The sequence below is a fragment of the Notolepis coatsorum genome, assembly GCF_963971535.1.
Source record: "Notolepis coatsorum genome assembly, chromosome: 3".
Classification (NCBI taxonomy): Eukaryota; Metazoa; Chordata; class Actinopteri; order Aulopiformes; family Paralepididae; genus Notolepis; species Notolepis coatsorum.
Genome location: NC_140167.1, coordinates 712,109 through 727,500, shown reverse-complemented (window position 1 = coordinate 727,500; position 15,392 = coordinate 712,109). Strand labels below are relative to the sequence as shown.

Below are 15,392 nucleotides of genomic sequence, written 5' to 3'. Positions count from 1 at the left end.
TTGGTGCCAGGCTGCCATACCCCCCAGACCCAGTTCAAACGTACCGCTCAACATGTACGAACAAGTCCTAGTTCCGTGTAGGAATCTGGCTACCGCACCACTAATGGGACTATTTGTTCATAGTGCGTATATATACTGCGCTACTAAAGTAGGACTTCCTTTTCAGTCCAGTTTCTTACCCTCCAATAGAGTCACAGACGTAAAGCCTCCCCGCGACGCCACGTGTGGGAGTAAGGCCAAGTTCGGCCTACCATCGGTATTGAGACATCGTGTATATTAATATTTGAATAGTCATATTTGGCACTATATCGTCGAGTTGGACGTAGTCTATTAAGCTAATAATAGTCTGTTAATATATAGTGCTTCGTACGGTGAGAATACTACCGTAGTCAGCACCCCATCGTTTCGGGCAGAGAACTGGCTGCTTATCCAGGATGATCGACCCCATGTGAGATTGCACCCGAGGAGCCCCAGAGCCGACGAGCGAGTGGACCTGCATACCGGATTATTCTACCGACGACAGCCCGCCTTCCCAGGCACGGATTATGCTTTGTATACGTTGATTATTCCATGGATAAAGACCCCCGACACTGCCGTGTGTTGGAACCCCCCCCCTGGAGAGGACGCAAGGTGAGGAGACGCTCTGCAAGACGAGGTCGCTTCACGTCTCTCCTCCGTGGACCGGAGGACGCCGGCCCACAAAGAGTCCATCTGCTTTCATCTGCGGTCCAAGGATCGCCGGCGCATTGAACGGCACTACAGTGGGTTCACCTGGGATACCCTTGGCCGGATGAGGCAGCCGGACTCTACCCCCCCCCCCTTCCTACTCCTGTCGGCTTACAAGCGACCGGATTAACCCCCCCTAGTGTATCCAGTCTATAATCATTAAAGTATCATTGCTGTTATTCCTTAACTATTCCAGGTCGTATATGTACCACCTGCGCCTTCAGAGATTGGACATTCTCTATTGATATACCGACGAATACTCTTGCCATAAAAGTGCATACTAATTCCCATTCATAAATGTGATTGATTTGATTAAGTGCTTGCTCTACACACCATCGCTGTGTAGAAATAAAGACCTATTTCTAATTCGTACATTTGTGTTGGATCCGTTTCATCTACGTGACAGTGTTCATCATAATATATTTATGCCGTGTACTGGGTGGCCGAATATTAAGTACAAAGGTAGTGGTAGTAAGTATCATATCTAGTAATACAGTCAGGGAATTGTACCCCTCAGTTAAAATTGGTCCTTCGAGCCGGAGGGTAATTAGTGTAATATTAATATAGTGTTATTAATATTGAAATGGCCTATGATGAACACTCCACGAAACGATCCTCCTAACCAACGCCCGCAGCGCGAACGACGGCTCCCTCAGTACTTAGAGGCTTACGCTGTCAGTCAACAACCTAGTCTTCTACTAACAGTAAACGCGGTAAAACTAGAAAGTAAAAGTATGTCTAACCCCAACGCCCAGACTACCCCGACCATAGAGGCCCCTACGGGCTCTAATGTAACTGACCAAGTTCACGGTGGGGACCAGTGGGAACCAGACATGACTTCACACCCCGCCAGTACTGAAGAAGTAGTCCCCGACGAGTCCCGGGAGGAATACAACGCTACCGAGAGAGAACTCGGCACGGAAGAAGACGGGGAGAGCACCGTGGAGATAGAGCTCCAAGGCTCCGCAAGGAGTACCCCGAGGGAAGGCTCCCCTATACAACCGCCTTCTCCCAGCGAGGCAGAGAGGACCCTACAGCAGGCCTTCCTCATCAGCCTGAACGCCGCTGCTGAACGCGACCGACTGCAGATCCAGCAGCGGAGCGAAGAAGAGCATATACGTCTAGAAATAAGACGCATTCAGAGGGAAGAGAATGTGGCCCGAGACCGAGCAGACAGCCAGCGAGCAGCTGCTGGTGCTCTACGGGACGCAGAGCGCGACAGACAGCAAGCGCAACTAATAGAACAGCTGATCAGACGGACAACACCCTCTCCCTCCGCCAGAGGCTCCAGGAACTCGTCTAGACACACCTCCAGGGCGGCATCCCCTAGCCGAGTAAACAACCCTGAACTTGACCAACAGACGAGGTCTATACCCCCCACAGACCACCTCCCCCCACCGGTCCAAGCGAGACCTAGCAACCGGGAAGGAGCAGCATATCCTGTGGAGAGGCTAAACCAGAGACTACAAGCACTGGATGACCTAACTGAAGACGAAGAGGAGGAGAACCACGCCCGACGACAGCACAGTACTCTACCGGACCAGGGGGTCCGGTACAGCCCAGGCTATACTCCCGCGGAGCTGCGCTACAGACCCCCGACTCTATACCCGGGTGAGCACGACGCACGACCCGCACCGAGGAACAGCACCTGGACAAGCGGGCCATGGTACACTGCCGGTACCAGCCCATACCAAGGAGCGGGAGGAGACTCGCCTAGGAGGCCTCTCCCCCAACGCTCGCCGATGTATCCACAGTCAGCGTCATACATTGGCACGCCTATGGTACCCGACTTCACCCAAGAGAACCGGGCCCAGTATACAGAACTCCGCATGTGTCTGGAGACCATGTTGGTGGATGTATTGGATGAACGCCATAAATACGCCATCCTACTGAAGCACTTAAAGGTACCCCGCGCACATAATATAGCGCTCGCCTACGCGACTTCCACCACCCCATACACAGCAGCGCTGGTAGCATTGGACCAGAGGTATGGGCGCATATGGGATTACGTGATCCAGGAGATCCGACACATCGACCGCTTACCCCCAGCAATAGACAATCGAGCACTGGACGACCTGTCCATCAGAGTGCAGTCCCTGGTAGGGATGTTGGGAGCGCATAGAGAGAAGGGGAGGCATGAACTTTACGCCAACTCAAATGTGGAAAGGATCTTGGAGAAGCTGCCGCCCGCTCGACAGGAGCGTTTTAGGCGGCAGAGAGACCACCGAGACCCGAATGGCCCCGAACCGAACCTCCTCGATCTAGCAGACTTCCTGGCGAGAGAAGTCAGCAGCCTACGGCTAGATACATTCGGACGGAGCACCCCTGGCTCCAGAGAAGGAACCAGACGACTAAATGATGGAAGAAGATCGGTGACTGTGATGCACCAATCGGAGTCAGTACCGAGCAGCAGGAGCCACAGTACCCCCTCCAGAACGGAGAAGTGGAAGATAGTGTGCCCCTACTGTGAGAAAGAACACTGGCTAGCGCAATGTGACTCCTTCCCCAAGCTGAACGCGGAGGAAGCAAGTCAATGGATAAAGTCCAACAAGCGCTGCTTTCGCTGTGCGCGCTCACACATGGCAGCCGAATGCCGCTTAAAGAAAAGGTGCGATGGAGCCCATCTGGACATACTTCACGACAGTAACAGACGGCGCCCTTCACCCGCACCATCCAGCAGCAAAGCGAGCGTCATGTACATCGATCCCGCCAGCAGCAGTGGAGCCCGAGTACTCCTAAAAGTAGTGCGCGTGACACTAAGCTACCAGAATAAAGTCCTGGACACTTACGCCGTCCTCGATGACGGGTCAGAGAAGACCCTTCTGCTCGCCTCCGCTGCGGCCCAGCTAGGGCTGCGGGGAAGCGAAACCCAAATGACAATTCGGACAATAAGACGAGATTTGAAGACGATAAAGGGCGAGAATGTCTCATTCTCTATCACAGCAAGCGGCCAGCCTGAGCGACGGTACCAGATTACAGACGCTTTCACCAGCCAAGAAATAGGACTGTCGCGGTACACATACCCCGTCGCCAAGCTGATGGAGAAATATGCACATCTGCGCAAGTTACCGATCCCGCTCATAGACAATGCTATGCCGACCCTGTTGATAGGCTCCGACCATGCAGACCTCATTGTCCCGATAGACCGGGTTCATACCGGACCCCGAGGCTGTCCTGCAGCAGTCGAGACCCGTTTGGGATGGACTCTCCAAGGCCCGCTCGCCAAATCTCTCAACCGAAGTACAGCCACTAGATGTCTCCACTCCCGAGTCACGGAGGGAGAAACCGCACTCCTGCAACACGTAGAGCGGCTATGGACCTTGGAACAAATGCCCTTTAAGAACGGAAGGAAAGACATTCGCTCTAAAGATGACATTTACGCCATTCACCTCCTCGAGACAGGGACCAAGAGAGTCCCGGTCAACGGCGTGTTGAGATACGCCACGCCACTCCTGCGGCGAGAAGGAATGCCTACTTTCCACGCCAAGACAGACGCCACAGAACGGTACCTGCTGAACACGGAGCGGCGCTTAGCCAAGAACCCCGCCCAAGAGAGTGTATACCGCGCTGAGATTGAGAAGCTCATCACAGCGGGACACGTCACAAAGATGGACATTAAAGAGGCTGACCAGACCACTGAATCGTGGTACGTGCCTCACCACAAGGTCCATCACAACGGTAAAGACCGCATAGTATTTAACTGCAGCTACCAGATCGGATCCCAAAATCTGAATAAAGAGTTACTGCCCGGTCCCACACTCGGCCCCTCCCTACTCGGCGTTCTACTCCGCTTCCGCCAGGAAAAGGTGGCCATCAGCGGGGACATTAAAGGAATGTTCCTGCAGGTGAGATTAGTAGAGGAGGACAAGCCCCTGTTACGGTTCCTATGGAGAGAGAAGCCAGGAGATGAGCACCCAGCCATCTACCAATGGGAAGTCCTCCCCTTCGGAACGACGTGCAGCCCCTGCTGTGCTACACTTGCACTACAGAAACATGTAGCAGAGGACCCAGCAGCGGACGAAGAGGTCCGACACAGCGTAAAGAACAGCTTCTACGTAGACAACTGTCTACAAAGCCTTTCAACCCAGGAAGAAGCCGAGGCTCTCCTGATTAAACTCCGCGCCTCATTGATCAAAGGCGGCTTTGATCTCAGGCAGTGGGCCAGCAGCGATCCGCAAGTACTGCGCAGCCTCTCCTCTGAGGACAAGGCAGCCAGCAGCGAGACCTGGATGGCTACAATCCCGGGAGAAGCCCAGGAGATGACCCTGGGATTGGTGTGGCGATTCAAAACAGATTCGCTTCACTACAGACACAAGCCCCTGACTACGGAGCAGGGAAGGCCGGCGGCGGCGCCGACCACCAGACGGAGTGTGTACACAACACTCGCCCGACAATATGACCCGCTAGGATGTATTCTACCGTACACCACCAGGGCAAAAATGATTGTACGAGCATTGTGGGACAAGGACCAGGGCTGGGACGACCCCATTCCCGCACACCTTGCATCCACCTGGAGAGAGTGGGAGATGGAGCTCCACTCACTCCCAGGCGTTAATATGCGCCGAAGCTACTTCCCACCCACGGTGAGGCCAGAGACATGTAAAATGGACTTACACGTCTTCAGTGACGCCTCAGAGGTCGCATACGGATCAGTAGCCTACTTGCAGGCCCAAGAAAAGGGGGGAGAGATCTACACAGCATTTGTCCTCGCCCGCTCGAGAATAGCCCCACGCAAGCAACAATCTATCCCACGTCTAGAGCTCTGCGCAGCCCTAGCCGGAGCGCACCTAGCCACGCTCATCCAACGTGAGCTCACCATACCGGTGTCTAGAACAATCCTGTGGTCAGATTCCACGACAGTACTCGCCTGGATCCAATCGGACTCATGCAAGTACAAAGTCTTCGTGGGAGTCAGAGTCACCGAGATTCAAGACTTAACCGAAGAGTTAACCGGAGAAACAGAGTGGCGCTACGTTGATACAAAACAGAACCCAGCTGACGTCATCACCCGGGGGATGCCCCTGGATGACCTCACCCGTCGCAATGTCTACAGTGACGGCCCAGCATTCCTAAAGCTCCCGGAAGGAGAGTGGCCCACGCCTATCCCGAGGGAAGCCAGTCAGGAGGAGGCTGAGAATAAGAAGCCTGTGTTCTGTGGATTGAGCACTGTTATCTCCGCAGACCCCAACACACTCTTGATGGGGCGGCTAGATCCTGCATTACCCCAGACAATGTACCGGCCTGAAGAAGCGAACGGCCGACGAATGTGGAGGTACAGCCAAGTATTAGCCGACAAGTTTTGGAGCAGTTTCCTACTGCACTACCTACCGTCTCTACAGACCCGCCAGAAGTGGGTAAAGGAGAGAGACAATTTGACAGAAGGAACAGTCGTCATGATTATTGATCAATCACTGCCCAGAGCTATGTGGCCGGCCGGCCGCGTAAGCAAAGTGATCACCGGTGCCGACGGCAAGGTCCGAGCAGCTGAAGTGCTTGTCCAGGGTCGCACTTACACCCGTCCCGTGGCGAGGCTCATAGAACTGCCCCGACTCCCAGACACAATCGATGATGACCATGACCCTATAACCCTATGACTTTGTGAAGTTGACTGACCCCTACAGCAAACCCTTATGTGTAAATAGACAACGCGATTAATCTGTCTCTGCTTAACTGATTAGGTCTGGGACCAATCAGGGGGTGGCTGTTGTGAAGGGCCAGATTAAACCGAATATATATATTTATTATATATATATATTTAATTGTATTTGTATATTCTCTAATATTCCCTGATATCCCTTGTATATTCCTTGTACAATATGCATTGAATATCCATTCTAGCCTACTAAACATCCCATAATAGTCTCCATTCTACTATTGGTCGAGACCTTGGTGCCAGGCTGCCATACCCCCCAGACCCAGTTCAAACGTACCGCTCAACATGTACGAACAAGTCCTAGTTCCGCGTAGGAATCTGGCTACCGCACCACTAATGGGACTATTTGTTCATAGTGCGTATATATACTGCGCTACTAAAGTAGGACTTCCTTTTCAGTCCAGTTTCTTACCCTCCAATAGAGTCACAGACGTAAAGCCTCCCCGCGACGCCACGTGTGGGAGTAAGGCCAAGTTCGGCCTACCATCGGTATTGAGACATCGTGTATATTAATATTTGAATAGTCATATTTGGCACTATATCGTCGAGTTGGACGTAGTCTATTAAGCTAATAATAGTCTGTTAATATATAGTGCTTCGTACGGTGAGAATACTACCGTAGTCAGCACCCCATCGTTTCGGGCAGAGAACTGGCTGCTTATCCAGGATGATCGACCCCATGTGAGATTGCACCCGAGGAGCCCCAGAGCCGACAAGCGAGTGGACCTGCATACCGGATTATTCTACCGACGACAGCCCGCCTTCCCAGGCACGGATTATGCTTTGTATACGTTGATTATTCCATGGATAAAGACCCCCGACACTGCCGTGTGTTGGAACCCCCCCCCTGGAGAGGACGCAAGGTGAGGAGACGCTCTGCAAGACAAGGTCGCTTCACGTCTCTCCTCCGTGGACCGGAGGACGCCGGCCCACAAAGAGTCCATCTGCTTTCATCTGCGGTCCAAGGATCGCCGGCGCATTGAACGGCACTACAGTGGGTTCACCTGGGATACCCTTGGCCGGATGAGGCAGCCGGACTCTACCCCCCCCCCCCTTCCTACTCCTGTCGGCTTACAAGCGACCGGATTAACCCCCCCTAGTGTATCCAGTCTATAATCATTAAAGTATCATTGCTGTTATTCCTTAACTATTCCAGGTCGTATATGTACCACCTGCGCCTTCAGAGATTGGACATTCTCTATTGATATACCGACGAATACTCTTGCCATAAAAGTGCATACTAATTCCCATTCATAAATGTGATTGATTTGATTAAGTGCTTGCTCTACACACCATCGCTGTGTAGAAATAAAGACCTATTTCTAATTCGTACATTTGTGTTGGATCCGTTTCATCTACGTGACAGTGTTCATCATAATATATTTATGCCGTGTACTGGGTGGCCGAATATTAAGTACAAAGGTAGTGGTAGTAAGTATCATATCTAGTAATACAGTCAGGGAATTGTACCCCTCAGTTACAACTACTACTACTACTACTACTACTACTATCACTATCACTATCACTACCACCACCACCACCACTACCACTACTACTACTACTACTACTACTACTACTACTACTACCACTATCACTATCACTACCACCACTACTACTACTACTACTACTACTACTACCACTATCACTATCACTACCACCACTACTACTACTACTACTACTACTACTACTACTACCACTATCACTACCACCACTACTACTACTACTACTATCACTACCACCACTACTACTACTACTACTACTACTACTACCACTATCACTATCACTACCACCACTACTACTACTACTACTACTACTACTACTACTACTACTACCACTATCACTATCACTACCACCACTACTACTACTACTACTACTACTACTACTACTACTACTACCACTATCACTATCACTACCACCACTACCACCACTACTACTACTACCACTATCACTACCACCACTACTACTACTACTACTACCACTATCACTACCACCACTACTACTACTACTACTACTACCACTATCACTATCACTATCACCACCACCACCACCACCACTACTACTACTACTACTACTACTACCACTATCACTACCACCACCACCACCACCACTACTACTACCACTATCACTACCACCACTACTACTACTACTACTACCACTATCACTACCACCACTACTACCACTATCACTATCACTACCACCACTACCACCACTACTACTACTACCACTATCACTACCACCACTACTACTACTACTACTACCACTATCACTACCACCACTACTACTACTACTACTACTACTACTACTACCACTATCACTATCACTATCACCACCACCACCACCACCACCACTACTACTACTACTACTACTACTACCACTATCACTACCACCACCACCACCACCACCACCACTACTACTATCACTACCACCACCACCACCACCACCACTACTACTACTATCACTACCACCACCACCACTACTATCACTACCACCACCACCACCACCACTACTACTAAAATCAGGTCTCTGACATCAAGACCACCTAATCATCCCTCCCTCTGAGGGATATGGCTGATATCAATCGCTGTCTCCTGAGCCTTTCAGCCATTGTATAAGTGTGATGTGTGCCTGGTGCCAGTGTATGGCAGCCATTGAGCCCCAGGTTGGGTGCTACACAGTGGTGGTGAAGGAGGCAATTTCGACCCTACATTGTAAAGCACTTTCTAGACAAGTGATATATAAATGCAATGATCAGATTCGTAAAAATGTGAAATGAAGATGTGACTCACTAGTCTCTGGCCAGACAGCACCTCCAACAAGGGTTAGGGTTAGGGTTAGGGTTATGAAGATGTTACTCACTAGTCTCTGGCCAGACAGCACCTCCAACAAGGGTTAGGGTTAGGGTTAGGGTTGAAGATGTTACTCACTAGTCTCTGGCCAGACAGCACCTCCAACAAGGCCAGGAGCTTCACCCCATCTTTGATGTCCTCAAAAAGGTCGTTGACCTCTAGGGGAGACTTATGCTGAGGAAGAGAGAACACTCTGTTAACGTCGTCTATTTATCAAGAAAATAGACAAATTAAAGAACATTTCTGATTATTTTTACAATTATAAATACAGTTGAAGTTATCAAACCGTAGTAGTCTTTCCAACACACTTAAATCTTTTAGGGATTTTTTTTCTTAAGAAAATAACATCAATTTATAATTACCAAACAGTTGAAATCATCAAAAGCTATTAGATCTTTTGTTCTTATTTTAAATTTGTTTACACCAATAATAACCAATTAATAGCCATTCATTCTAAAGTAGCACAGACGCTTAATTCATATTCTAACCCACTCGCAGCGTTGGGAAAAGGAGAGCATGGCTCGTTAGCAACGACCACAGAGCCTCCCTGCCGCTGAAAAGATGGTGCTTTGGCCTCGGAGGTGGCCTGATGCCCGGTGCCCGCTCCTGTGAGGTGGCCTGCTGCCCGGTGCCCGCTCCTGAGGAGACGCTTCTCACAACAACACCACCAGAGCGTGGGTTCATTAACCCTAACTGGGTACTGTCACCTAGTAACATACCCACACATAAACACACACATAAACACACACACACACACACACACACACACACACAAACACAAACACAGTCACCTAGTAACATATCCACACACAAACACACACATAAACACACGCACACACACACACAAACACACACACACACTCAGACAAACACACACACAAACACAAAAACACACACACACAAACTCAGACAAACACACACATAAACACAAACACACACTTAAACACAAACACACATAAACACACACACACACAATCACAAACACAATCACACAGAGCGGAACATCAACACCGGGACGACCTCGAGCGAGAGACGCGCTGTAACGACTAACGACAACGTAAACAGATTTAACAGATGTGTGTAGATTGAAGCTTTAATTAAAAGCGTGGCTCGACGCAGGGATTCTGTATTTGGCCCAGTAAGCAGGTCACTTCACACAACGCAGCACATGCAGCTGGCTGACTATGTGGAGCACAGCAGTGCATACAGTATACATACAGTATACATACAATATACATACATACATACGCTGCAACGGTTCATATATACAGTGCTGTTCTGTACAATGGTACATATATACAGTGCTGTTATGTATAATGGTACATATATACAGTGCTGTTCTGTACAATGGTACATATATACAGTGCTGTTCTGTACAATGGTACATGTTGTGAAGGGCCAGATTAAACCGAATATATATATTTATTTATATATATATATTTAATTGTATTTGTATATTCTCTAATATTCCCTGATATCCCTTGTATATTCCTTGTACAATATGCATTGAATATCCATTCTAGCCTACTGAACATCCCATAATAGTCTCCATTCTACTATTGGTCGAGACCTTGGTGCCAGGCTGCCATACCCCTCAGACCCAGTTCAAACGTACCGCTCGACATGTACGAACAAGTCCTAGTTCCGCGTAGGAATTTGGCTACCGCACCACTAATGGGACTATTTGTTCATAGTGCGTATATATACTGCGCTACTAAAGTAGGACTTCCTTTTCAGTCCAGTTTCTTACCCTCCAATAGAGTCACAGACGTAAAGCCTCCCCGCGATGCCACGTGTGGGAGTAAGGCCAAGTTCGGCCTACCATCGGTATTGAGACATCGTGTATATTAATATTTGAATAGTCATATTTGGCACTATATCGTCGAGTTGGACGTAGTCTATTAAGCTAATAATAGTCTGTTAATATATAGTGCTTCGTGCGGTGAGAATACTACCGCAGTCAGTACCCCATCGTTTCGGGCAGAGAACTGGCTGCTTACCCAGGGTGGTTGACCCTATGTGAAGCTGCACCCGAGGAGCCCCAGAGCCGACGAGCGAGTGGACCTGTATACCGGATTATTCTACCGACGACAGCCCGCCTTCCCAGGCACGGATTATGCTTTGGATACTTTGATTATTCTATGGATAAAGACCCCCGACACTACCGTGTGTTGGAACCCCCCCCCCTGGAGAGGACGCAAGGTGAGGAGACGCTCTGCAAGACGAGGTCTCTCCACATCTCTCCCCCGTGGACCGGAGAGAGCCGGCCCACAAAGAGTCCACCTGCTTTCATCTGTGGTCCAAGGATCGCCGGCGCATTGAACGGCACTACAGTGGGTTCACCTGGGATACCCTTGGCCGGACGAGGCAGCTGGATTCTACCCCCCCCCCCCTCCTACTCCTGTCGGCTTACAAGCGACCGGATTAACCCCCTCTAGTGTATCCAGCCTATAATCATTAAAGTATCATTGCTGTTATTCCTTAACTATTCCAGGTCGTATATTTACCACCTGCGCCTTCAGAGATTGGACATTATCTATTGATATACCGACGAATACTCCTTGCCATAAAAGTGCATACTATTTCAATTCATAAATGTAATTAAGTGACTAAGTGCTTATTCTACACACCATCGCTGTGTAGGAAATAAAGACCTGTTTCTAATTCGTACATTTGTGTTGGATCCGTTTCATCTACGTGAGAGTGTTCATGATAATATATTTATGCCGTGTACTGGGTGGCCGAATATTAAGTACAAAGGTAGTGGTAGTAAGTATCATATCTAGTAATACAGTCAGGGAATTGTACCCCTCAGTTACAATTGGTCCTTCGAGCCGGATGGTAATTAGTGTAATATTAATATAGTGTTATTAATATTGAAATGGCCTATGATGAACACTCCACGAAACGATCCTCCTAACCAACGCCCGCAGCGCGAACGACGGCTCCCTCAGTACTTAGAGGCTTACGCTGTCAGTCAACAACCTAGTCTTCTACTAACAGTAAACGCGGTAAAACTAGAAAGTAAAAGTATGTCTAACCCCAACGCCCAGACTACCCCGACCATAGAGGCCCCTACGGGCTCTAATGTAACTGACCAAGTTCACGGTGGGGACCAGTGGGAACCAGACATGACTTCACACCCCGCCAGTACTGAAGAAGTAGTCCCCGATGAGTCCCGGGAGGAATACAACGCTACCGAGAGAGAACTCGGCACGGAAGAAGACGGGGAGAGCACCGTGGAGATAGAGCTCCAAGGCTCCGCAAGGAGTACCCCGAGGGAAGGCTCCCCTATACAACCGCCTTCTCCCAGCGAGGCAGAGAGGACCCTACAGCAGGCATTCCTCGTCAGCCTGAAAGCCTCTACTGAACGCGATAGACTCCAGGGTGAACGCGATCGATTGCAGCTACAGCAACGGAGCGAAGAAGAGCACATACGCCTGGAAATAAGACGCATTCAGATGGAAGAGAATGTGGCCCGAGACCGAGCAGACAGCCAGCGAGCAGCTGCTGGTGCTCTACGGGACGCAGAGCGCGACAGACAGCAAGCGCAACTAATAGAACAGCTGATCAGACGGACAACACCCTCTCCCTCCGCCAGAGGCTCCAGGAACTCGTCTAGACACACCTCCAGGGCGGCATCCCCTAGCCGAGTAAACAACCCTGAACTTGACCAACAGACGAGGTCTATACCCCCCACAGACCACCTCCCCCCACCGGTCCAAGCGAGACCTAGCAACCGGGAAGGAGCAGCATATCCTGTGGAGAGGCTAAACCAGAGACTACAAGCACTGGATGACCTAACTGAAGACGAAGAGGAAGAGGAGGAGAACCGCGCCCGAAGACAGCACAGTACTCTACCGGACCAGGAGGTCCGGTACAGCCCAGGCTATACTCCCGCGGAGCTGCGCTACAGACCCCCGACTCTATACACGGGTGAGCACGACGCACGACCCGCACCGAGGAACAGCACCTGGACAAGCGGGCCATGGTACACTGCCGGTACCAGCCCATACCAAGGAGCGGGAGGAGACTCGCCTAGGAGGCTTCTCCCCCAACGCTCGCCGATGTATCCACAGTCAGCGTCATACATTGGCACGCCTATGGTACCCGACTTCACCCAAGAGAACCGGGCCCAGTATACAGAACTCCGCATGTGTCTGGAGACCATGTTGGTGGATGTATTGGATGAATGCCACAAATACGCCATCCTACTGCAGCACTTAAAGGTGCCCCGCGCACATAATATAGCGCTCGCCTACGCGACTTCCACCACCCCATACACAGCAGCGCTGGTAGCATTGGACCAGAGGTATGGGCGCATATGGGATTACGTGATCCAGGAGATCCGACACATCGACCGCTTACCCCCAGCAATAGACAATCGAGCACTGGACGACCTGTCCATCAGAGTGCAGTCCCTGGTAGGGATGTTGGGAGCGCAAAGAGAGAAGGGGAAGTATGAACTTTACGCCAACTCAAATGTGGAAAGGATCCTGGAGAAGCTGCCGCCCGCTCGTCAGGAGCGCTTTAGGCGGCAGAGGGACCACAGAGACCCGAATGGCCCCGAACCGAACCTCCTCGATCTAGCAGACTTCCTGGCGAGAGAAGTCAGCAGCCTACGGCTAGATACATTCGGACGGAGCACCCCTGGCTCCAGAGAAGGAACCAGACGACTAAATGATGGAAGAAGATCGGTGACTGTGATGCACCAATCGGAGTCAGTACCGAGCAGCAGGAGCCACAGTACCCCATCCAGAACGGAGAAGTGGAAGATAGTGTGCCCCTACTGTGAGAAAGAACACTGGCTAGCCCAATGTGACTCCTTCCCCAAGCTGAACGCGGAGGAAGCAGGTCAATGGATAAAGTCCAACAAGCGCTGTTTTCGCTGTGCGCGCTCACACATGGCAGCCGAATGCCGCTTAAAGAAAAGGTGCACCAAGTGCGATGGAGCCCATCTGGACATACTTCACGACAGTAACAGACGGCGCCCTTCACCTGCACCATCCAGCCGCAAAGCGAGCGTCATGTACATCGATCCCGCCAGCAGCAGTGGAGCCCGAGTACTCCTAAAAGTAGTGCGTGTGACACTAAGCTACCAGAATAAAGTCCTGGACACTTACGCCGTCCTCGATGACGGGTCAGAGAAGACCCTGCTGCTCGCCTCCGCTGCGGCCCAGCTAGGGCTGCGGGGAAGCGAAACCCAAATGACAATTCGGACAATAAGACGAGATTTGAAGACGATAAAGGGCGAGAATGTCTCATTCTCTATCGCAGCAAGCGGCCAGCCTGAGCGACGGTACCAGATTGCAGACGCTTTCACCAGCCAAGAAATAGGACTGTCGCGGTACACATACCCCGTCGCCAAGCTGATGGAGAAATATGCACATCTGCGCAAGTTACCGATCCCGCTCATAGACAATGCTATGCCGACCCTGTTGATAGGCTCCGACCATGCAGACCTCATTGTCCCGATAGACCGGGTTCATACCGGACCCCGAGGCTGTCCTGCAGCAGTCGAGACCCGTTTGGGATGGACTCTCCAAGGCCCGCTCGCCAAATCTCTCAACCGAAGTACAGCCACTAGATGTCTCCACTCCCGAGTCACGGAGGGAGAAACCGCACTCCTGCAACACGTAGAGCGGTTATGGACCTTGGAACAAATGCCCTTTAAGAACGGAAAGAAAGACATTCGCTCTAAAGATGACATTTACGCCATTCACCTCCTCGAGACAGGGACCAAGAGAGTCCCGGTCAACGGCGTGTTGAGATACGCCACGCCACTCCTGCGGCGAGAAGGAATGCCTACTTTCCACGCCAAGACAGACGCCATAGAACGGTACCTGCTGAACACGGAGCGGCGCTTAGCCAAGAACCCCGCCCAAGAGAGTGTATACCGCGCTGAGATTGAGAAGCTCATCACAGCGGGACACGTCACAAAGATGGACATTAAAGAGGCTGACCAGACCACTGAATCGTGGTACGTGCCCCACCACAAGGTCCATCACAACGGTAAAGACCGCATAGTATTTAACTGCAGCTACCAGATCGGATCCCAAAATCTGAATAAAGAGTTACTGCCCGGTCCCACACTCGGCCCCTCCCTACTCGGCGTTCTACTCCGCTTCCGCCAGGAAAAGGTGGCCATCAGCGGGGACATTAAAGGA

General features: G+C 50.8%; 1 protein-coding gene across 1 annotated transcript in view; it reads right to left on the bottom strand.

Moving 5' to 3' along the window:
• syne1b (spectrin repeat containing, nuclear envelope 1b) overlaps positions 1-15,392 on the bottom strand; it is a gene marked incomplete at its 5' end in the record, with an annotated part of 448,744 nt that overhangs the window by 401,344 nt on the left and 32,008 nt on the right. The window contains 1 exon segment of the mRNA XM_084310306.1: positions 9,304-9,399. Within this exon segment, the coding sequence (XP_084166432.1) occupies positions 9,304-9,399 (96 nt within the window).